Raw genomic sequence first — 24462 nt, 5'->3', positions numbered from 1 at the left:
GGTTATAATTATACTGTTGTTGCTAAATCATTGCATCTGGCATTCTTAGGGATTGATATTAATTCGATTACCTATAGTATGAAACAAAACTAGAAAGTGGTTTTTTTTCTGTAACTGTACACAATCATGTCTAATAACATGGCTGTATGAAATCTTTACAGACATATAGCCGCCAATACTGAGTCTACGACAGCGTGTTTTTTTATGTTCTATTGGATTAATTAATTTGAATTGACAAACACACAGAAAAATAAATAAATATTTATTGTATTAAACAGAAAATTGCACAAGATAACAAGTGTATCAGAAAAAAGAAAAAAAGCTATTTTACAGAGGTTAACAATGTTGTTCAAAAATTAATGATATATCAGAGGTTAACTATGCTGTTGAAAAATTAATGATATATCAAGATTTAAGGTTTACACAATTCTTTTCTGCATAAATAACTAAATTTCTTATTCATTGTATACATGTCCTCTGGCGACTATGACAGATACAACATCAAAACAAAATCATCACTTCATTTTATGTAACAAAATCCACAGTTCCTTTTCTGGTATTATTTTATGATATTTCTGATGCTTTGAGTAAATGTTTATCTTTAAATGGTATAGAGTGTTTTGATCAATAAAAATCTGGTATATCTATATCCCAAAACTCAATAACTAAATAACATTCCAAAACATAAAAAAGCTACTCTATCCATTTATGTAGAATATTACAATACTGTGTGATTATCAGCACATTGTCGAGCCCCACAATTTCAATGCCGGAAATCAAGTACCAGTGAGTCACCGCAAGACATCAGTTTACAGACATTGATAACAATATAATGGAATTCTACAGAACATACTTGCTTGGTCCTCAAATGTAGTTAATTTAATAAACAAGAGGCTGAAAACAAACAGGGTTGTTCTTACATTCTTAAGTACCATTGTTATAGAGGAATAAAGGGCTGTTCCAAAATTAAATGCATGGGAGGCACTTTTTTTGAGACCCCAACCACCCATAAAATTAATTTAAAAAAAATTATTTTAATTCTTACAAAATTCTTAAGAAAATGAAGCCACCCATATTTAATTGATTTGAGTGTCTCACAACTCTCCACTAGATAAAATTGGAACAGACTTAAACTGCAAAAGTGAAAATATTTATAAACCAATCTTGGCCTCCATTTTGTCATGAGAAACAACATATTGAATTTTTAAAAAGAATTGGATCAAGAATTCTCAATTTATGACATGGTATTGATATAGAATGCAATTTCCAAATCAAACACTTAACAGTAAGTGAAATAAATCTGTATTGAACTTGACCTCCCTTTTTGTCATCAGTTTCAACATATTGAAATTTAAAAAAAACATTGGTCAAACAAGGCTGTAGTTATTGCACAGAAATAGCTTGAGTCCCCTGCCTGCCTGACTTTTGTAATACCCCAAATTTATAACCAGATTTTCTGTTGGAAATACCACTTCAAAAGTATGAGTTCAAGAATTTTGTGATTAAGGAACCTAAAAATCGTTTCAATCATATCTCATCCTTTGGAACATTTTAAATAAACATCAACACTAACAAATAAATATGACCTGTTATAAAATTCTACCTGTAATTAGAAATTTGTAAAAATTTGTCTTTATCACAGATAAATTACTGTTATAAGTGATAATTTAACAGTATAAGTATGAAAACTTTCCGTCATTGATGAGAATGATATTTTACAAGTAAACATCTTTAATCCGATGTGTCACATCACCTCATTCAAGTCAATCTGAACCCAAAGTCATCTTGAAATTCATATTTTGCAAACAATCTTAATATTAAAGATGGTATGTTTGTTATTATCAAATATTTTCCATAAAATTGTGTGATAAAACACCATACCACATTACCATGTCCCCTCATCAAAGAATAGAGACATCAATGACAAACAAGAAGATGTCTGAAAATCAGTTGCACAATTCATGCTGATGGCTATGGTAGACATGTAGACAACATTATAAAGCTTCAGTTTATAGAATTCATAAACAACACTCTTAAATATCACAAGTTATTTCATACATTTATCACAATTATCAATATCTCAGTTTGCCACACACATTCCACTGATCACAATCACCAACAACTGTCACAACATATATTTATCTCCTCCTTGTTCCTCCAAAACCTGAGGCAGTGCGTGTTCCACTACTGGAGCTGGTACTTCCACCTCCCAAACCTCCTCCACCACCACCCCAACCACCTCCTCCAGCACCATATCCAGTTCTTCCACCACCAAACCAACTGCCCCACCCTGGTCTGTTGTAGTTTGTGTATGGCTGGTTGTATGGTGAGGCATATGTATGGCTGCCATAAGAATTTCTGTTGTTGCCCATCAGATATCCCAGCATGCCACCTGTAAATGCTCCTGTCCAGAATCCACCTCCTTGTGGCTGTTGTTGTTGGTGTGTGCCTTGTGTGTTCCCAGTGTAAGTACCAGAACAAGAATCTGAAATGAAGAACATCAATATAATACAAAAAAAGCAAAACCTTTAAAAAAAGAACAGCAATAAACACAATTTGCTGTATTAATAATGTGTAATAATAATTACTGGCACTTTAAAAGTTGTTATCTCAGGAAGTTTATTCCATACTCATTTCCCCAATGGTTTGAAATACAACAGTCTCTAATAAACTGGTTGTAGTATTAGAATCAATGCTTCCTATTACTCCCTGTAACCTGAGACTAAAATCTAAGAAACTGCAACTATAGCTAGTAAAAGGCTGATTAATTGCTCAGTAAATATTCCATTATACATAATGAGTTAGACTTACATGGTTTAAAAAGATTAGGAATGGTGTTTTACTTGCTGAAATAACATAATGATGCGAGTGTTTCTTATAAAGTTTTATCAAATTTTATGAAAATGTGACCAAGGAATTTGGATAGCATTGTTTTACTGTACATGACCATTACAGCCCTATGTTGTATCTTTACAGTATTTCTAAAATCATATTACTTGTTATCATATTATATATGAATTTTACTTATTAAAAATGTATAGTGGTTCTAAAAAATCAATAACAAATCTACTGAAAGTAACAGAAATAAATAATTAAACTGCTTATCAAGTTTCCTTCATTTATAAGGACATCAAAATGTCTGAACATTCTGATTATTACAGATGATATTTAAATTTAAAAGATATTTACATCCTAAAAGCTTTTTATCAGTTTAAACTGCTAACCTGTGTCATTGTATTTTCTATTAACATGCACCTGTAATTATTAACTTCAATGGTTGCGATAAGAAGTGTTCACAGGAGGTTAACAAAGAGTCAGTTATTCCTTAACCAACTGATATTTCCTGTCCATTAAAATTGCTCTCACTTCCGTCCCCTTCACTACCCTCTCTATTTTCCCTAACTGTCTGTTCCCATTCTTCTAAAAGTCCTACCACAAGGTTTCTGCCTAATCTTTCATACCCTGACTTCATGAAAAATGAACTACTTGTTTATTTCTTTACAAATGTAAAATATACATAGAGATAAATTGTAAGAATGAAAGAACCTTCGTGAGCAAGCTCCCATATCCTTTGCCCGCATATATTAAATATAATGGGATATTTTTACAAGTCCCCTTCCCCCAAAGAGAATTGTCTGATTATTGAACTCATCTGCAATTTTGATGATTGGAAACCTTTCAACAAATTTGAAGGCAATCTTATCAACAATAGAGGTGCTATCTTGGAGACAAGACTTAATTTAAGACATCCCGAAATAAATGGGTCCATTTTCAGATTTTTTTTCTATCAAACTCATGCACAGTTTTGATGAGTGGATTACTTCATCTTAATTTGAATAGGATTCAACAAAAAAGATCTTATCCGGACAACAAAAAAGTGATTCGCCAAAATGGACAGACTGATGATATAATACCCTACAAAACCTTGTGGCTTCGAGTATAAAAAAATACAAATTAAATTCTTTCAATATGAAGGCTCCAGAAACCCATTATATCCTTCAATACTTACCCCCATTGTTTGGCATGTAGTCTTGTCTAAAACCTGGAGGTGGAGGTCTGGATCCTCTGTCATGTGATCTGAATGATGGGTCACCTGACTGGCCATGTGATCTATCAGCTATACAAGTCCTGTATATGGCATAGATTATGATTCCAACAATGCACAGAATTATAATATCACTACATATGGAGGAGAATTGCTTTCCAAAAGTTCTGAAACAAGAAATAAAATCACATAGACAGATGAAGTCATAAACAATTACCATAAGGATCCTGTTGTTGTTGCCATCTTTTGTGAAGTCTTGTATATTTACCAAAGTACAATGACTTGTAAGAAGGACATAGTACTGTCTATCAGTTTCCATCTTTTGTGAAGTCATGTATATCATGGTATTAGAAGACATATATGAAGAAGTCATAAGTTACTGTTGACTGTAAGACATTTATTAAAGTTGAAAACAGTTAACTAAAATTGCTTTCTTAAAATCACTCCTAAGACTTATAATTAACTTATTGTTTTAATCATAAGCATGAAAGCTCCTCTTAATTATGTTTCAAAGACTACTCAACTAATTCTGATTTGGACTAGGAATTGTTCAACCCTAATCTCAGTTGACTAGGATAGCCAGTTTTCCTGCAGTAGGTCAGTGGTTCTCTCAGAGCACTGTAGCTTCCTCAAACAGTAAAACCTGGACACCATGATATAGCCAATAGTGCTGAATGTGGCATTAAACAACAGCAATCAATCATTCATGAAAATTTTTTCCAGCATAAAATATTTTCAATTTTTAAGGCCTGGAACAATTGATTTTATATTCCATTTTTTTTTTTTTTTCAATTTCAGCATAGGTCGGGAACCCTTTTGGAAGAAAAGCTGATTTCATTAGGAAAAATTGAGCCTGACAACTGAAGAGTTAAATATGTGGGAAAGGCAAAAGTTCATATATCACACCAATATAAACTTTTCTATTGTTGCATTGGTGTCATTCATTTGACTTTCAATCCAAATACCAAAATATAAGTGACCTATTTGGAATACGGTAGTTACTGAGGAACAGTTCCTATTCTGCAGAATTCACCTTACCACTGAAACTGTAATTAGCATTTAAATGTGTTCAAGGCCATATGGCACATAAAAGATATTCCTCATTATCAATAATCATACCAAGTATTGTTTATCTGTTATAGTAATAACAAACTAGGCATTATCCTAAAATTCAATCTAAAAAGTGCAGCGGTTATCATTAACACACTTACAATCACAAATTAAGATTAACAAGCATTCTGAGGGTATTGCATGGCAATACATAGTCCCCTACCGGGTAAAAATTCATTATACTGGAACAAAATGCTAACTTGTTCTACAACTTGTCATGGTGTAAACAAAAAGTAAATATCATGTCAATATCTTCAAGCATGACTAAAAACAGTGTTGAAAATTATTATATGAGTGAATTTTTCAAGTCCAAGGACCATAACTCTGCACAAAATTATTAGACCGAAACAAAAATTTGAACTTTATCTTTAACTTGTCATGATAAAACTATATACCAATTATCAATCAATATCTTATAAGCATGATGAAAAAAACATTAGATATGATTAATAGTTCTCTAGAATTAGATATGATGTAATACAGTGTATATCTATTTTCAAATTATAATCAGATATAATTAATAGTTCCAAATATTTTTTTCTTTCATTTGTCACAAACTAATATAGATTTGTAACTTATCTATAAAATGTCAACAACTTTTATCTACACAATGTAATGTATTGAAATATATACATTAATAAAAATAGATTATTATCTAATTAAAGGATTTCTCTTCATAATTTTTTTTGATATATATAGCATTCAGAAAATTAGTTTATACTAAATAACAAACAAACCTGTGAAAAAATTCTTTAAATAAATTAACAAAGAATGTCTTTTAAAAAATGAGTAATCTCCCTTTGTACAGAAATATGGTTTAACATAGTACTCTAACATTAGATATGATCCAGAGTTATGGTCCATAACTCTGGACTAAATCATCAGACCGGAACAAAATTCGAACTTGATCTATAACTTGTCATGATAAAACTATATACAAAATATCAAATCAATATCTTCAAGAACGAAGAAAAAAAGTGTGGAAAGCTGATTTGCCGGACGGACAGACGGACAGACGGACAGACGGACGGAGTGCAAACCTAAAGTCCCCTTCGACTTCGTCGGTAGGGGACTAACAAATGCAAAAGTGGAAATAAGATATAAATGTATTTGTCCATGCTGTATTCAAAAACGAATATGTAAGATCTATCTTCCTCCCTGTCTTTGGCCACAAGCAAAACAAACAATAAAGGTATGTACCCATCAATATGTTTACAATTCTAAAATTAGAATGGCTAACAAGATATTTACTGTTAGTTTTAACAAAAGTATTTACATCATATTTATATAATATTCGACATGTACTAAAATTCAAAACATATGCTCAGTGCTGAAAATTCAGAAACTAAAGTGATGTTTTTTTACTGGTGCAAAAATAACCACTGCAATTATTCCATAATATTTGACTATCCAACATGTTCATGAGTCACACTATTTTTTTCCTATCATTGTTCATTTAACAATAATAAATGAACACATTAGATTTAAATTTACAGTGTTACATAAAATTTAAATAATTTCGATCCAATAACTTTTTAACATATTTCTGTATAGATAGGAAAAAAATCAACAGCTATAAAAACAAAACATCTACATGTATGAGAGATGACTCTAGTTATCACCCACTGTGTGGCACAAGACAACTGTTTTTCTTGAGGTCTTGGTAATCCATCAAGTAAAATAAATTCAGAAAATAAAACAGTCATGACAGTATATCTGATATCTGAATGAATCAATCCATGATCTTTTAATAATTAATCATGGACAGGAATATTACTGACAGTATTATCAGAGTTATGTTTATATCCAAGTTCAACTGAAATACGTTTTTTTACTGTTTTGTTGATTTTTTAGTCTTCTTCAAATTCTTCATAGTACCTGTAAAGTGATATTGTCTGTAAGAAGGACTTCTTCAAAAATAGTACTATGCATAAATAGGGAAAAGATTTTTAAGGATAACAACTTATTTCTTTTATTATAATTGGATTTACTTTCTTTTTATTAGAATATTTTGCTGTTTAAAAGTCTGTATATTTTGTAGTGAAGATATATATATAAACTGTGATTTTAAAAACCACAGTCAGCAGTTTCCATTCTTTGCATGACCTAATCTAATCTCCTCAAAAGTTCCATATAATGCATGTAAAACTACATTAGTTTGAATTACAAATTATTGAAACATAATGAAACTTGTACGTAAATAAACATCTCTATTTTTTTCTACTAAACCTATCCTCTTAATCTCCATAAAACATAAGGCTTTCACTAAAGATGACTGGTTTTTTTTCACTGTTGATCTTAAGTTGTGGAAAAAAAGAAAGAAAATAGAATCACACTATCATTTGACAATTAAACTGACCAATCAGGATTGTGTCCCCTTCTGTGATAATAATGGTCATTGTGGTCGTAACCATGGCCGTGGTAATGTTGACCATGGTAACTGTGGTCATTGTCATGGTAACCATGGCCATGGTAACTGTGGTCATGATAATGTCCATTGTAATAATGTCTAGGATTATGGCGGCTGTAATAATGACCTTGATTGTGTTGGCTGTAATAATGGCCAGGATTATGTTGGTTGTAACTAACAATATAGATAACATAATTAGACAGTATAACTTGAATGAAATTGGCTTTTAATAAAATGTTTATCAAGTGATTACAAATATTTTGCGAAACATCATTCATGTCCCACTTCTAAGTCAACCCTATGGTACAAATTTTTTATAATAACTATAGACACAAGAAGCTGTTTTCCCTAGCAAATGGCATGGAAAAAAAACAGAAATCCAGTTTACAATTTAATACATAGACAACTCAAAATTGTCACATCATAGAGATGAACAAACAATCAACAAACGCTTATTGGTTACAGCACGAAACAAGACAGGTAATAAACAAATAATGAGACACAACAAATTCAAGTAAATTCTTTGGTGAAGTAAATTCCTACAAAAAGTAATAATAAAATACTTGGTAGCCATAGTAAGAAAAAAGTTATTAACTTACCCTTGTTGATGTCTTTGGTGGTAATTATCATGATGACTACTGTGCTGAGAACCATAATAGTCATGGTTTTTCTGTTTTTTATGCATGTGTCCTTCCATTGTCAAATCTAATGTGTATTCCAACTATTGAGAGAAGAAGTTATCAATTAAAAAGGAAATAATGTGTTCAGCTTGTGTTTTCATTAAGCATTATTTAATATTTTTCTTACACCAATTTAAATGAATGTAAATAGATTCTAACCTGTTATTATGAGTAATAAAACTAAAATAAAAAGTAAATTCATAACATATTTAATTTCTGTCCCATATTTTTGTTAATTTGGTGGTAAATAAAAAATATCCAACTGGATCACCTTAAAACCAGTCCTTCACATATCACCTTAACCATCCAAAGTTTCAGGGGTAGTTACTCTACATGAACCTATGAAATACATGGGTCACCTGAAAAAAACCAGTCCTTCACATATCACCTTAACCTTCCAAATCTGAGTCTAGATGATCAAAGCCTGCAATAACTATATGAACATCAACTGCCCCAAGCCTCCGAGATATTTCTCCCATAAGAGTCTCTGTAATTGTATTTGTCATCTGGAAGATCAAGCTATCACATACCTCCATAACCTTCCAAAGCCTCAAGAAAACTTAGCCCTCAAGATCATTTGAGAGTGAATCAGATGTTCAGATGATGAAAGAATTCATACTTTCTAAAACCTTTGTGATACATACCCAAACAAGAGTCTTTGATCAAAACCTCTGTACACTATGTCATTCTAAAAAAAACTTACCCCACATGAGCCTCTGAGTATGTATGGGTCATCTGGATGATCAAAGCCTTCACATACAACCTCAACCTTCCCAAATCTGTAGGCATTATCCATATCTGTCTTACATTCCCACTACAAAAGAAATATTTATACATTGTACCAGTTTCTAATAGTGTTGCAGTAATAGGCACCTTGCAGTATTTAAAAAATTATTTGTCAATGGCCATGTGACATGTCGTTTGAGATATTCTAAACCAATGTGGTATTTTGTTGTATTTCAACATTCCTTATATTGCAAAATCAAACAGCAATTTATTATGGTGTACTGGCTACCACAACATTTACCATTCAATAAAATGGTCATTTCATGAAAATTAATGGAATGCAATCCTACAAATATTCATTAATAACCCTAATCATACCCTACTATTTATTAAAACCACTATTGTATTCTTTTTTGTATATTTTGTAAATTTTTAAATGTATATGTATTGAACAGTATAACAAGTAACTACATTTCACTATAATTTACCTGCATATCATAGCCATCACCTCCTCTATTATAACCCGGTGTGACTAGTAACTACATTTCACTATAACTTACCTGCATATCATAGCCATCACCTCCTCTATTATAACACAGTGTGACTAGTCACTACATTTCACTATAACTTACCTGCATATCATAGCCATCACCTCCTCTATTATAACACTGTGTGACAAGTAACTACATTTCACTATAATTTACCTGTACATCATAGCCATCACCTCCTCTCTGATAACACTGTGTGACTAGTAACTACATTTCACTATAATTTACCTGTACATCATAGCCATCACCTCCTCTATTATAACACTGTACCACTTGTGGAACAAATGCTTGACAACCAGCAGTACCTCCAACACATTTTAACTAAAATTCAAATATTCATTATTTCAAATTTGTTACTAGTATTTATAAACCACTACACTAACTAGAGGCTCCAGCTATCTGGGATATTGCCTCTAAATGCTTGAGGGAAGATAATTTTTCACAAAAAAAATGAAATTTATTTACAGAAAATGTAGTTAGTTTTGTTTTCATCAAACCTCAAATATTTCAATCCAGTTTGCTTGGTAGTTTCAGAAGAGAAAACTTTCGAAAATTCAAACAATTAAAACTTTCCTATGTCAACTATGTTTCTCCTCCTATTGGAACCAAGTAAGGACAGTGTGTAGAAGTCCTTCCGTGCATAGTTCCGAATCAGGGTAATTGATGAAAATTTATTTTCTATAAGGTTTTAAGGGAACTTTGTGCCAATCATGTTGCCAAGTTATCCACCCGATCAACATTTTATTTTAATCATTTGTAGGTCTGCAAATAATCAACCCCATAAAGTTTCAAAACATTTAGAGAAGTTTTGTTTTATTTGGCCATCAGAATCAAACACTGTCTCTAGTGGCTACATGTTTATCGTTTGATAGCAATAGTTCCAATCTTTCCAAAAACTGTAATGTATACTGACAAATGAATGTTTCATGTATATATGTTACAGTGTCTTAGCTAGCCCAAAATAGAAGGATGCAGTTCCCCTCAGTTCTTTCTGCGCTCCCCTCTGCCCATTTTGTGTGCCCCTCTGCCCTTATTGTCCTGCAGTATGACTTTTGTGCTTTCTGAAGGAAAATAAATACTGTTCAATGCAAAACATAACCATTACAACTAGAGGAAACAAATTTTTACATCCCATGAATAATGAAAATCCAGTAAAAATCCATTAAACTATTCAGTGATGTCAATTTTTAATTTATAAACATGACCAAGCTGACCCTTTTCAGATCAGAAACTCTGCTAATGTGGCCTTTTTCATAAAACTGTGGCCCTTTGCCTTTAAGTCCTACCTAGAAAACTAAAGTACATGTAGTTTAATTTACCTGAGGAACAGGGGATGACCTTCTAGCATTTGTCATTCTACCATGATAAAGTGTTAATGCTGAGACTTCAGATAGTAGCATTCTATCATTGTATTTGTCATGTCCTCCAAAAGCTCCTAAAATGTAAAAGTGTTTGATTAAAGAACATATTTTCCTACTTTGGATAACTTTCATTGGTATGGGTCTCAGTAATGATATTAAAAGAAAAAAAGCTGATTGCAGAATTTTGTAATTGTAAAATTTTCTCTTGGTAACACAACTGAAAATTTGTATTCAGCAAATAAATATATGAAACATATATGAAATAGTATTGTTTACACAGCAGACATTTCTACTTTCATTTTGAAACAGTGAATGGGTTGTGCATTTATATATTTATTTGAAAATGAGAGTGCACAGCCTAAAAATACTTGTCTGCTTAATTTATCATAACTGGAAATACTATACTGGGTAATAAAGGTCTTACTATGTGTGTCCTGACCACTTCATAAACTAACCAATCAAAATCTTAAGATGAAGTCAACAGCAAGGTCAGACTACCTCAAAGCATTGTCACTTGTTTAAGTACTCATTTTACTGAATTTAATGTCAATCCTTGGTTGTACATGTAGTTTTAACATATTTTATTGTTCAAAATGACAAATGGATCAGACACATGTATTACAACTTAATAACATCTTGTCCAAACACATAGTATTCATGAAAAATGAAACTACACAAATAATTTATAGGTATACCTTTGTTGTACAAAATTCTTAAGGACTATGTGCAATGTGTTGTATCTAACATGTATTAAGTATGGATAAGTCTCAGTTTTAGTTCAATACTGCAATTTTAAAAAACTTACAACTCATTTCCAATGAATATTCATCATTTTCCATAAAATTTAGTTATGCTGAAATACATTTGAATTTAGTTGTCCCAGAATTGTACCTTCACTTTACTACTGTAAGCATGTTAAAGAAAATCTGTTGTAGATTTTGATTCAACAGTTCAATTTAGAAGGGTTTCTGGTAACGAGTTTCGTTTACTTTAGAAAGTTTAACCGTATTGTGAAATTGATGCACCAAAAACAATCGTGCTTACATGCACCTCTAATCTTAAAAAGAGTAAACTTCATTTAAATAGAAAGTCTTACCAAAAACTGTTGATGAGGACAGTAAAAAAATCAATCCATACAACAAAACAATCTTCATTTCTGAAATTAAAACAGACATAAAAGTTTAAAATGAATGATCTTCAGACAAAATTTATTGCACTTCATGTACATGTGTATGTTAACAAAATATTTACCATTGTTACATGTAGGTGGTATGCTACCACTGCTATTGTCTAAAAAAATAACCTAGCAGTGACTTTATGATGAAGAACAGCAATAAAAGCGCTGTTTCTTTGCTTTTTGCTGTGCATGTACTGATTTTGTGTCGTGGATGGATACCTCAAATCCTTTGTTTTTCTATTATATTTTTATTTTTCACTTTTTCCTCAAAGACCTTACATAAATTCAAAATTTTAAAGAAAAACTTCACTAGATTTAAGTGATCTAGTGATAAGGGACATTTACCCACCCATAGAACATCTCTTAAAAGGTAAATGTCAACTATCAAAATCAAACTTACATTGTAACCTGTACATTATGGTCCAAGCAATTGTGTTAGTTAAAATTCAAAAAGATTCTGGAAAGTGGTATTTTAGTGTGTAATTAGGAAACCAAACAAAAAACTATATATATTTTTTAGATAATTTAGGGAAAAAACAGTTAATGCCAAAACTATTCAAACCTTAGTTATTGACCTGAAGTCAATAGTACATGACATATTGTTTAAATTTAAAATAATTTTGTCAAGTGATATTTATATTATTCTCCAGAAACAACCCAAAAAGTCCCAATTTTTAAGATAATTAAGGGGCATAACTCTTGAAAAATAAAATGTCAAAGCTGTATTTTTACCAACTTTTATGGTTCATCATTCATAGCATGTGTTAAAACCTAAAAAGATTGTATCAAGTTAGATAATCATAATGAGAGATTTTAACATCTGCTCAATGGTCACAAATAATTGTCTGTACCAACATGACCAAGCATACAGCAAAGTTATCAATTTGTTTGGTTTATAGCAGATTATTACAGAAGCGACAAAGGTTACCAACAAGACTAAATTATTGCTTGACCATATTCTTTGTAATTCAAGTGAAAAGATCGGGCAGTCAGGTGTTATCAGTACTGGTATTAGTGATCATTTTTAACCTATTGCACAAGAAAACAAAGAAGTCACTGTGTGTGTTTAAGCAACATAATAATGTGAAAATCAGAGTTAAACAACTTCGTCTGAATCATGCATTTAATGCATTTCACGACAAATGTCCAGAATACTTAAAAAATGGTTTTTCAAAAACTTCCACGAATAGGAACAACTGCTTACAGTTTTTATGTTCCAAATGTAAAAGGCATTAGATGTACCTAAAGTGACAACCATTACTATATTTTAAGGTTGTATTTAGCTAAGATTCAAAATCTTATTATGTATTTGTATATAAATGTTTGTATTGCCTATACATTGTACCTGAATAAACATTATCAAGTTTTAATTGAATAAAAATCCAGATCTGTATGGTTACTCAAACAATAAATAATAAAATCAGATTCCTGTATTTCATGGTCAATGAAATGTGTTCAAATTTCAGAGATTTGGTCATTATGTACATGAAACCAAATTTTTGACAGACAGATGCCTGATGGACATATACTGACCATGTTTAACAGGAGACATAACTCTGGGTTAAATCCCATCTTACCTTCTTTGAGGCAGGGTATAAAAAGATATATTTCCATTTTCAATAGTCTAAATACTGTAGAAAATGTACTTAAACTTAAACTGTGTGTGCTTAATCTAGCAGAAAACAAAAAAACTGGAGTTAAAATTATTAACAAATAAAAAATTAAATTGTTCTTCATTTTTCAACACATGGCCTGTAAAATTTAAACCACAAACTAGGACATATTAAAAACATATTAGTTATTCTCTTCTCAGCCAAAAACAACTTCAAAATATTTTCTCGAAAAAAAAGAGTTGTCAGGTTATCTTGTTCCTCCCAGGTTGAGGAACCGTAGCTCATAGGTCCTTATGATATTTTTTGACAATTTGCGGACCAAAATCCGTAGCTCTATGGTCCGCAAATTGTCAAAAAATATCATAAGGACCTGTGAGCTACGGTACATGTACAGCAGCTAGTTCCTCCCCATTCTCATTTGGACCTAAAGACGTTTCACCTTGGTTAAAAACGATCTGGAGAATCAGTACACATTACAAGTAAAAAGAGGATCACCCATTATATGTAATCCAAATATAAAACAGAATTTTTTAAGTCTTATCAATTTAAAAATTATAAAATAAGAAAAAAGTGGTATGTTGTTTAAGTCTAATCTGATCTAATTTAACTTATCTTTAATTTATTGTATAATTATATGGAGGTGACAGTGAATTTCATATGAAAAAATAAGACTACCAAATATTGAGTTATGATATATATAATATATACAGAAACCCTCAAAATATTAGCTTGTCAATTTATTATTTAGTGTCCTTGCATACATTTTACTGAATTATGTATGCAGAGCATGTTCATGCAAATACAAAACATACTTTCCTGAACAGTAGTTGTCAATGACACTTTCTAAACAACGTGTTGTTGGTCGAAAAAAATCTGTATTCTCTAATCACCTGAGCTTCGTTTTGTTTTTATTATTACTTATCGGTTGACGTGTACATGTAAGCTTCCGGTATGACTAAATTGTAAAATACAATATGCAATCCTGATGGAATGCCGATCATTTCAAAATTTTTAGACCATGACTGAGTAGGCAGTGTCAACTAATCTCCACGGAAATGAGATGTGCCAATGCTTATACAACTTCATCCCAAATATCCTTAACTGATCTTATACAATTTAACTATCTACTATTGTACTGAGACTACTATAACACATAGTAGTCTCAGTATTGTATAACACAGAGATTGGCAACTTCACGTTATGGCCAATCAAATATTCTGTTGGCATAAAAGCATAAAGATAAATATTTTTATTTAAGTATGTTCGCTCCTCTGTTTTTAAATAACAAGCTTTTTAAAAGGCTATTATAAACAAAGGAACTTAAAAAGAAGGGAAAAATGACAGGTCCGTGTCCTTGGTTTTGAATAAGATAAGATAGATATCATAGCCAGAAATTAGTAGTACTTTTGCTAATTAATATTCATAATATGTAAATGAGAATTGTACCACGTGATAATAGTTTGAACTGGACTGGCTTGATATCATTAAAAGCTTTAAAACACGGATATTATAAGTTGCCCGTCACAGAGTCCTTGTTTATAATCACTCTGATATTTCCGTAAAGTTGTCAGGCGGTCAAAATCAAAACAATGAACGCGAATTTAGTGAATTTTTCGTGTTTTCGTGAGTTTATTCTTCTTGAAATAGAGGCATTTTAACTTTACGTGGGAACCTAGAGTTCAACGACTACACATACAAGGTTTGGACTTGCTTATTCTTTGGACATTCAAGTTTCAAGTTTCACCCCGGCAACCTGTATTTCTAATGACCTTGTTAGCCAATTTTCAACACGAAGTTTCCAAATTTGACGTTTAAGCCATTTTAGCCTGTATTTTATACTGCAATGTTAAAAGCCTCTCGCTTCGATTTTTAAAATAGCTCAGGAACCTTGATTTTTGAAACGACAGTCATTATATTTCGTTTAAATGGTGTATATTGTTGAGTATATTTATTTTCTGCCCCGGCAACCTGTCTATCACTTAAATCAAAGTTAAAACAGACATTTTTTAAAAATTCCCTATCATTTCAATATAATTTCCGTGACCCGTATCCGATTTTTTTAGTATAATCATAGATATAATATAAGCAAAGTGGTGTTGATTTCTGGATATGTTTTATTACCAATTAATAAGGGCCCACAAGGGGCGTATAGAAAATACGGCATGTATAAGGAAAAAGAACATCGATTAGCATAGATACATAGAATTTAAATACACAATTACAATACAATTAGACTGTAAAAAAAAACTTGGTTTAAAGTATATAATATATTTATATGAGAAATAAATACATCTAACTCATATTATCTTGAATAAATTTTCCAACAGCATTAATTATAATTACCTGATTGTCTTCACAGCTCAATAAATATATGAATTTTTGCTGATTGTCCAGTAAAGTAAAGTTTGGCATTTTATGGCTAACAAAGTCAAAGAGAGCATCTCTATCAGAGTTAAATTTTTCACATGAAGTTAAAAAATGGATCGCATCTTCAATACAGCCAGAGGAGCATTTTTGCAAATTCTTTCATTTCGTGGAATAGTTGAAAAACGGCCAAATTCTATTTGAAGCTTATGAGCAGATATACGTAATTTACAAATAGCTCTTCTAAAATCAAAGTTCTTAACCAAAGAGAGATAATTTTCATAGCCAAAATTTTGTTTAAATTTCAAATAATTGAACAATTTTCAATCAGAAGCATTTTTTTGGCTAACATACCAATTGTTTACCTATTTAGTGTGAATTAATTTGTTAGATATATTCAAAATTTATATTGTCCAAAATGTTTTACTTCTTGTTTAATTTCAAAAACTTCTAATAATTTCTTACTGAAAAATGAGAACCAATTGAGAAGTCATGTTAGAGTTTGTGAAGCTCTTGGCTGCATTTATAAGCGTCTTTCAACAGACTGAATTCATTCTGAAGATTTTCAAATCTATACCAGTATTTAACAGTTGACTTTACAATATCATAATGTAGGGGAAAATGCCCGTTCTCAAGTGATAATACAGCAAAATTTACAATTCTTTTGTGTACACCAAGTATAAATTTTGAGAACTTGAGATGAAGTTTCTCACACTGAAGATTTTTATAAATATTTTCAAGATTAAATAAGGAGGATTGTAATTTATTACAAGAAACATAATAACCTCCCCATACCTCTGAATTATATGACAGAATGGGTTTAAGGGTATGATCAAAAATATGAACACAGGATTTTATTCCCGGAGACAAATTTATGAAATACTTTCTTAGTTTATAAAAGGCCTTAAGAGCCTTATTATATAGTTCAGTTTTAGCTAAATGAAAATTTCCAGATGCAGTAAAGTGAACACAATTATATGATCAATTAAAAATTTGGCGGGGAAAAAATTCTCTCAAGACTTTTCATACATTTAACATTGGCACCTTTTTTCTTTCAAAAATTAAGAAAAAATAACAAGGATTTTATAAGATTTTCATCAAAAAATTGTTTTTTAACTATATGTAATAAAAAAAAGTATGGGTTGGCGTAACCCGAATAATTCAATCGTTATATTCCGCTGATCTACGATTACTTCATTAACTCGCAAGTAGGAGAGATCTATTACGGGGAGGGACTGAATTATTCGGGTTAGGGTTGGCGGGCAAAATTTGTATTGGCACTACATGGATAAAACTAGAGGATTCCGAATATCTGACAAAAAGTGAAAAACTAAATTGCGAACATCCTTAGAGTCGGGTATACATATAACAATACAACAGAAGCTCTGTAGAGCTTTAAACCGACATACTTATATAGCCGACCATACGGTATGGGTTTTTCTCATTGCTGAAGGCCGTACGGTTGCATATAATTTCTTACATCCACCGTTCATTTGAACTTTGGTGGATAGTTGTCTCATTGGCAATCATACCACATCTCCTTATTTTTATATACATAGGAATGATTTAAAATATGTTATAGTAGTCTCAGCTGTAACATTTGAACCATCAGATTGTCAGTTTAAAGTCAGTCTTTCTTACTCTCTACAGCACATGCACTTGTCTCTGACATTTTTAACCTATATACCTAAATGTAACCTATAGACTGCTATAAAGCTAATGTATATATCCGCACACCTAGCATATAATAACAACAAGTAGTTTAGGTATGGAGCAATGATAATCATTACGTGCATAAATTATCACCCGTCTTCAACCGATTGCACTAAAATGCACGATGTATAAACATGTAAATGACAACACAGTATTTGTACAATACAATATTTTTTATTTTCCAAATTAAAGGGCCCATTAAGAGCATAACATTAATAACAACATGACATAAACATTACAGAGTGATTAAAGAAACATAAAATAATAGTTCAAATGCACGAGGAAAGGGTCAGTGGTCAAGGGGAGATAATTTTGCTATCTATTAGAGTATTTATGTAATTTTCTGATTTTCTAAGTTGCAGGCCTTTATCAAGGTATGCACATAAAATAGATAAAAAAACTGCTATCTTCATTACTCATGATCCATGTAAAAAGATCATTTCTGTTTAAATTAACTAAACTTGGGTATTTTTTGATTTGATCAGTCATATCTCTTCTGAGGTTATTGTAAAGAGGGCATTCCAGAAGAAAGTGCATTTCATTTTCAATAGAATTTGAATTACAATATAAACATATCCTCTCATGTCGAGGTAATATTTCATACTTACCACATACATTGATAAAACGTTCATGTCTGCCAGTTTCTATTCTTAAACCATGATTGCTGAGTCTGTATTTTGTTAACAAATGTTTTTGGGGGTGCTTTAAATCTAAATAATTTTCATAGTCAAATGACCTCTTGAACGAAAAATACGTGTCCAATTTGCCTTGATTCTGTAAATAAAAATCTCGCATTTTCTCCCAATCATTTTGAAAATTTAATTTGAGCTGTTTTTTTCAGTAAATTTTTAAATTTATTTTTGCCTAAATTTTTACATATATTTAGGTCAATACCCAATTTTTCGCTGTAGAAAATGATATTAGAGAGCCATGAATTATTGGAGATAGTTTGAGCTTTACCCTCAATCATTTTTAACTCAGCATAAGCACTTTTCAATAAATCAGATGGGGAATTCTCTAGTCCATGCCAATACATAAACATATGTGTTAGCAAAATATAAAGAGGATATCTACCCAGTTCAGACAGGACTGCTACGTTTGTGCACATCTTTGTAACACCAATAATATACTTGAAAAATTTTAAATTTAGCTTCTCAAACTCCCAATCTTTAAATATGTCATAAAGGGATAATTTTTTCCTTTTAGGAGTAATGTTAATAACACCCCAATTTTCACAACCATATGTTACAATTGGCTGTATACAATGATCAAATAAATGCAAAAGAGTTTTAATAGGAGGATTTGATGATTTCAAATCTTTATACAGTTTAAAACTGGCCTTTTGACTTTTTTGGAATAATTGTTTCCTGGCTTCATTAAAGTTTCCAGTATTTTGGATGACTATGCCAAGATATTTGTATTGTTCAACACATTCGATAGAATTATTTCCTATCGTGAAATCTTCATTAAGGAGTCTACCACTCCTATTGAATATAATAATCTTTGTTTTCTTCACATTTATTTCCATACACCAATCTTTGCAAAATGTGCACAAAGTATCAAGTCTCTTCTGAAGCCCTTCTTTTGAGTCAGATATTAATACAAGATCATCAGCGTATAGTAGACATGGTATCTTTTCATTATCTAAATTGACATTATCATAATTGTTTGACAATATATCTGGCAAATCATTAATAAATGGTTTAAACAATGTGGGACTCAAGACGTCACCTTGTCGTACACCAACATTATATAAAAAAAAAATCAGTTATTTTGTCTTCTACTTTGACACACACTTTGTCATTACTATACATAGATTTCAATATGTTATAAAAAATACCATTATTTGTATGTTGTAATAATTTGTATAATATACCAATATGAATAACCTTATCAAAGGCCTTGTGAAAATCTACAAAGCATACATTTGAGTTTTATTTATGATATTATTATCAGATAGAAATTTATCAAGTCTGTTATACAGAATGGTATTGAAAAGTTTGCCAAGACTATTATTGATGGCAATACCTCTGTAATTTTCAGGGTTTTGTGGGTTATCAGATTTGAATATAGGAGTAATGTAACTCTCAGACCTATTAGGTCCGGGTACACAGTTATCGTCCTTTGATTTTCGTTGTCCACAAATATAGTCCCTAGTGTGGACAGTGTGTTACTTGTCGATTTTTTTTATACCCCTTCCGAATTTATTTCTCCATGTTTTATGACTCAAATAGTAAGTAGGGGGGTGAAATGACACTGTAAAAAAATTTGGGTCATGAATTTTAAAGTAAAGTAGTGATTTGGTCCAGCTGAAAAATGTTAAAAATTAGCACTTCGGAGGCTGTCAAAAGATTTGAAGACCCCCTTAGCATGAAATTGTCCATATTTTGAGTTAGAGCCGATGAAGTTTTCTATAATTTTGATATAATTTGTCCCAAAAGTAGTACAACACACTGTGAAAATATTATTGAGAAAGCGCAGGTGGGATTTTTTTAATTTTCATTTATTGTCTAAAAGAAATGCACTACGAAATAACTGTGTACTCGGACCTAAGAGGTGAAATCTGGAAATATAGAATCTGTACTTTGGCAACTTCCCTGAATGATTTGATGGTGTCAATTTATCAAATAGCATAAAACTAAAGGATTTAAACTTTTATTTGATAGAATTTCTGCAAAAATGACCAATTTTGGCATTTTATGGTCAAAATAAGCATTTCATAGCTTTTTCAATTTTGATGCATAAGTGGCATTCTGACTTTCTATCTGACAGGTTTTTATGTGTCAATATTTGTGTTTCTATGCTTCAATCCAGTTGTATTACTCATTTGTGAACTCTGAATCTACAGAAAAGAAGATTATCTCAGACAATATGTGCAAAATGTGTTGTATATATGGTCCTCGTCTAGCGCCCTGTTTGGATCAAGTTAAATGTGAGGAGCTTGGAACATAAAAGTTGAAGTCCATTATAAAGACCTCACTAAATTTGTATAAAAAGCACTTAACAATGTCTTTTGTGCCTGTTTTATGTCACATAATATCTTTCTTTTCTTCTGTAGGATAGCAAGTGGTTCAAATATAAGCCTGTTGAGACTAAAATTGCATGCATGTTTTTCACTAAAAAGTGAAAAATCTTTGTATCAGACCATACTGTCTGCAAAAAAAGTTGAATGCAAGAGTCTTTTTGTGCTCAGATTTATTGTATCATGTCACCTGAGTATAGAAATGATAGAAAAGACACAAAATTTTATTTCATATAGCTTCAATATGCATTTTTAAATGTAAATATGTGATACGGCCTAAATTGACCCTAAATTATTTTCAGTCTTACTTGGCCTAAGACCCTTTTAAACTAATGTGATATGTTATTTGTAAGTTTTCTTTCCATTTAAAGTACATTAAATATATATGTAAGGATTATTTATAACCAAAAAGCTTTACAAATTTAAAATTGCTGGAAAATATTACATCTTCATGTAAGGCCCCCCTTCATTGGAAAACCTCCATTTTTAGCCACAGGCTCATATAAATTTGACTTTTTAATAATTATAATAAGTCTGATAAATCAAATGAGTACTCTATTGCTTTTAATACATAATATATTATATATTAAGGCATTTCAAAAGTATATTTTTGCAATATTTTAATTTTTTAAGCCCCAAATGTTGATAGTTGAAAATTTTCAATTTTAACGTCTAAATTTAACACTCAAAGTTGAATATAGAATATAGTCATATTGTCTATAATATATATTCTATTGCCATGAAACTTTGTAAGCAGTCTTATAATTTAATAAGCTTTGGTCATACCTAGTTTCATTAAGATTGGTCAACTTTTTCTACCCTATTAGGTCCGGGTACACAGTTATCGTCCTTTGATTTTCGTTGTCCACAAATATAGTCCCTAGTGTGGACAGTGTGTTACTTGTCGATTTTTTTTATACCCCTTCCGAATTTATTTCTCCATGTTTTATGACTCAAATAGTAAGTAGGGGGGTGAAATGACACTGTAAAAAAATTTGGGTCATGAATTTTAAAGTAAAGTAGTGATTTGGTCCAGCTGAAAAATGTTAAAAATTAGCACTTCGGAGGCTGTCAAAAGATTTGAAGACCCCCTTAGCATGAAATTGTCCATATTTTGAGTTAGAGCCGATGAAGTTTTCTATAATTTTGATATAATTTGTCCCAAAAGTAGTACAACACACTGTGAAAATATTATTGAGAAAGCGCAGGTGGGATTTTTTTAATTTTCATTTATTGTCTAAAAGAAATGCACTACGAAATAACTGTGTACTCGGACCATTTACTGGGATAAATGCCAGATAGAAGTATGGCATTAAAAAGTTTTAGTAAGCAATCTTGCATATAGCTCTGTGAAACTTTTAACATTTCATTTGTAATAGTGTCTAGACCTGGACTTTTCCCAGATTTTAATTGCCTCAGGGCTTTTTGGAGTTCACCAGGGGTAATTTTAAAGTCAATCTCACTGAATCCAAAGTTTTTACTTTCTAATAGTTCAAGTTTACTCTTTATCTCTTTTATCTTTGACTTTATATGTTAATTTTCAGGAATTCATGACAATTCAGAGAAATATTTGTACCAGATGTCACCATCTATGTTGTTTTTAGTTTCTTGATAATTTTCATGACGGAGTTCATTAACAAGGTTCCAATAAACTTTTGGATTTTCTGATTCTAGATTGCTTAAACGGTCCAAAATATTTTCTCTAAATTCTCTTTTTTTTCTCCTCCTTAGTTTGGCAAATTGTTTATTTAGTTTAAAAAATGAGCCACGCAATATCGGATCTTTCGGAAATTTTGACATTAATACAGCTTTATCATTAACATGTTTTTTCATAAGTTTTAAATCTTTGTCAAACCATTTTTTATGATTACATGTTTTTACCCTTTTCTTCTTCTTTTTCAGTGATACTTTGCATACTTTCTCATAAATTGAATGAATACTATATGTGGCATCGTTTACATTCTTTTTGTCTAAGACAATTTCGTTATTCAAAAAAATTTTCAGCTCATTTTGAATGCCAGAACCATAATATCATTAATCAACAACTATTGCATATGCAATGTAAAATTGGGGATTTCTAGAATGTATTGATAGGAACATGCTGTATGCTCTGTGTAATATGCTGTTTTTGACCTACCACCAAAAAGCTTAACGCAACAGTATTGGCTTGCAAACTGAGTAAATACAAATGTACATGTGATCAAGTTTTAATGAATCACAAATCCTTATAAATACTGATTTGATTAATAATATATACAAATATACACCCGCACCCACTAAAAACTCTTACCAACACACAAAAGAACGTACCATTAATCTACCAATTCATGCATATATATAAGGAATGACTGTAATATTTTTTCTGTCTATAAAGAAATGATCGATGACATCAAAACTGTGTTGCACAAAAATGTGTTACATCCAAAATTAAATTATATATATAACGGTAACGGCAAAAGCGTGCTGTACAAATACTGCGTTGTCGTTTACATGTTTATACATCACGTGCATTACAGTGCAATCGGTTGAAGACGGATGATAATTTATGCGCGTAATGATCATCATTGCTCCATGCCTATAGGTAGGGCACTAAAGGTTAATGTCTTATACTTGAGATATACTGTAAATACTGGATAGATGCATTCATCTGCATTTTATGTAGAATATGTTCAACATTTAGGGCACTATGCGGCAAACACGCAGGAAAAGACAAAAAATAAAGCACTATGTAGTAAATGTCCAAATAGATGATAGGTAGATTTAAGCACATGATAGAGATATAATCTATATATTTATATAAACACTTCTCAAGCGGATTGTCGTTATTTTAGAAAAGATCAAATGCTTCTAGGAATGTCTTTACTACGCCCTCATCTTACCCTGCAATTTGTCTTATTCTACTGGTATGCATATCATAGCATAACAGCCATGTGAGGTTTTCTAGTTCTAGTAGTGTTGTTGTTTCATATGGAATCCATAGTAATTGCTTTTGTGAGTACAGTCCATCACAATTTGTATAAGCATGTCACAGTCAACCAAGTTCTGATAGAGTCCATTCTTTAAGTTTTCCAGGTATAATATACTTTCTGGAGTTGACTTTCACATGTATGCTTATGTATACTGCATGAAAGTATGAAGTGTTTTAGATCTTCATCTGCCGTATTACACAATGAACATATTGGGGGTATATTCTTATTGTGTTTAGACCCAACTGTCTGTTGCATATATGTTTGTGTTACTGGTCTGCTCTTTATTTCTCCTGTTTTCACATTAGTTGGGTTGTTTCCCGTACATTGCCAGATATTATGCGGCATGAAGGATGGGTTTTCCTGTATTTGAAGGTATTCCAATATCTTTTTATTGAACTGGTATCCTAAGCATACTTCATGCCAGTATTTATTTTGATGAAATCTTACTATCCTTTTCCATTATTCCTTTGATTTTGGGTGTTGCATAAGAGTATTAACAGGTTCCATCCCGTACTTTGTCAGAGCTTCCTGTCGAGGAAAGTCGCAGTATGCGAGACATAGGTATTACTATCCGGCGGCGGCGATGTAAACTATTTGTTGTTGTTACGAAGTTTCCGTCTGTCACATGTCCATTGTCCTTGACCTCATTTTCATGGTTCAGTGACTGCTGGAAAAAAGTTGTTTTTTGTCATTTGAATTTCTCACTTATCATGAATAACAGGGT

At 31.3% G+C, this 24462-nt stretch overlaps 1 protein-coding gene across 1 annotated transcript; it reads right to left on the bottom strand.

Moving 5' to 3' along the window:
* Nucleotides 1-247: 247 nt before the first annotated feature.
* Nucleotides 248-14632, bottom strand: LOC127735442 (store-operated calcium entry-associated regulatory factor-like). The gene is made up of 8 exons (XM_052245606.1): nucleotides 14483-14632; nucleotides 11977-12036; nucleotides 10839-10954; nucleotides 9748-9840; nucleotides 8949-9059; nucleotides 8165-8286; nucleotides 4010-4212; nucleotides 248-2485 (listed from the first exon to the last, which is right to left on the bottom strand). The coding sequence occupies exons 2-8, from the start codon at nucleotides 12032-12034 to the stop codon at nucleotides 2139-2141; spliced, it is 1050 nt and encodes a 349-aa protein (XP_052101566.1). The 5' UTR covers nucleotides 12035-12036; nucleotides 14483-14632; the 3' UTR covers nucleotides 248-2138.
* Between the last annotated feature and the right edge of the window lie 9830 nt (nucleotides 14633-24462).

The sequence above is a fragment of the Mytilus californianus genome, unplaced genomic scaffold (assembly GCF_021869535.1).
Source record: "Mytilus californianus isolate M0D057914Y unplaced genomic scaffold, xbMytCali1.0.p SCAF_1, whole genome shotgun sequence".
Taxonomy (NCBI): domain Eukaryota; kingdom Metazoa; phylum Mollusca; class Bivalvia; order Mytilida; family Mytilidae; genus Mytilus; species Mytilus californianus.
The sequence above is the reverse complement of the archived record's forward strand: the minus strand, read 5'-3'. Positions and strand labels throughout refer to the sequence as shown.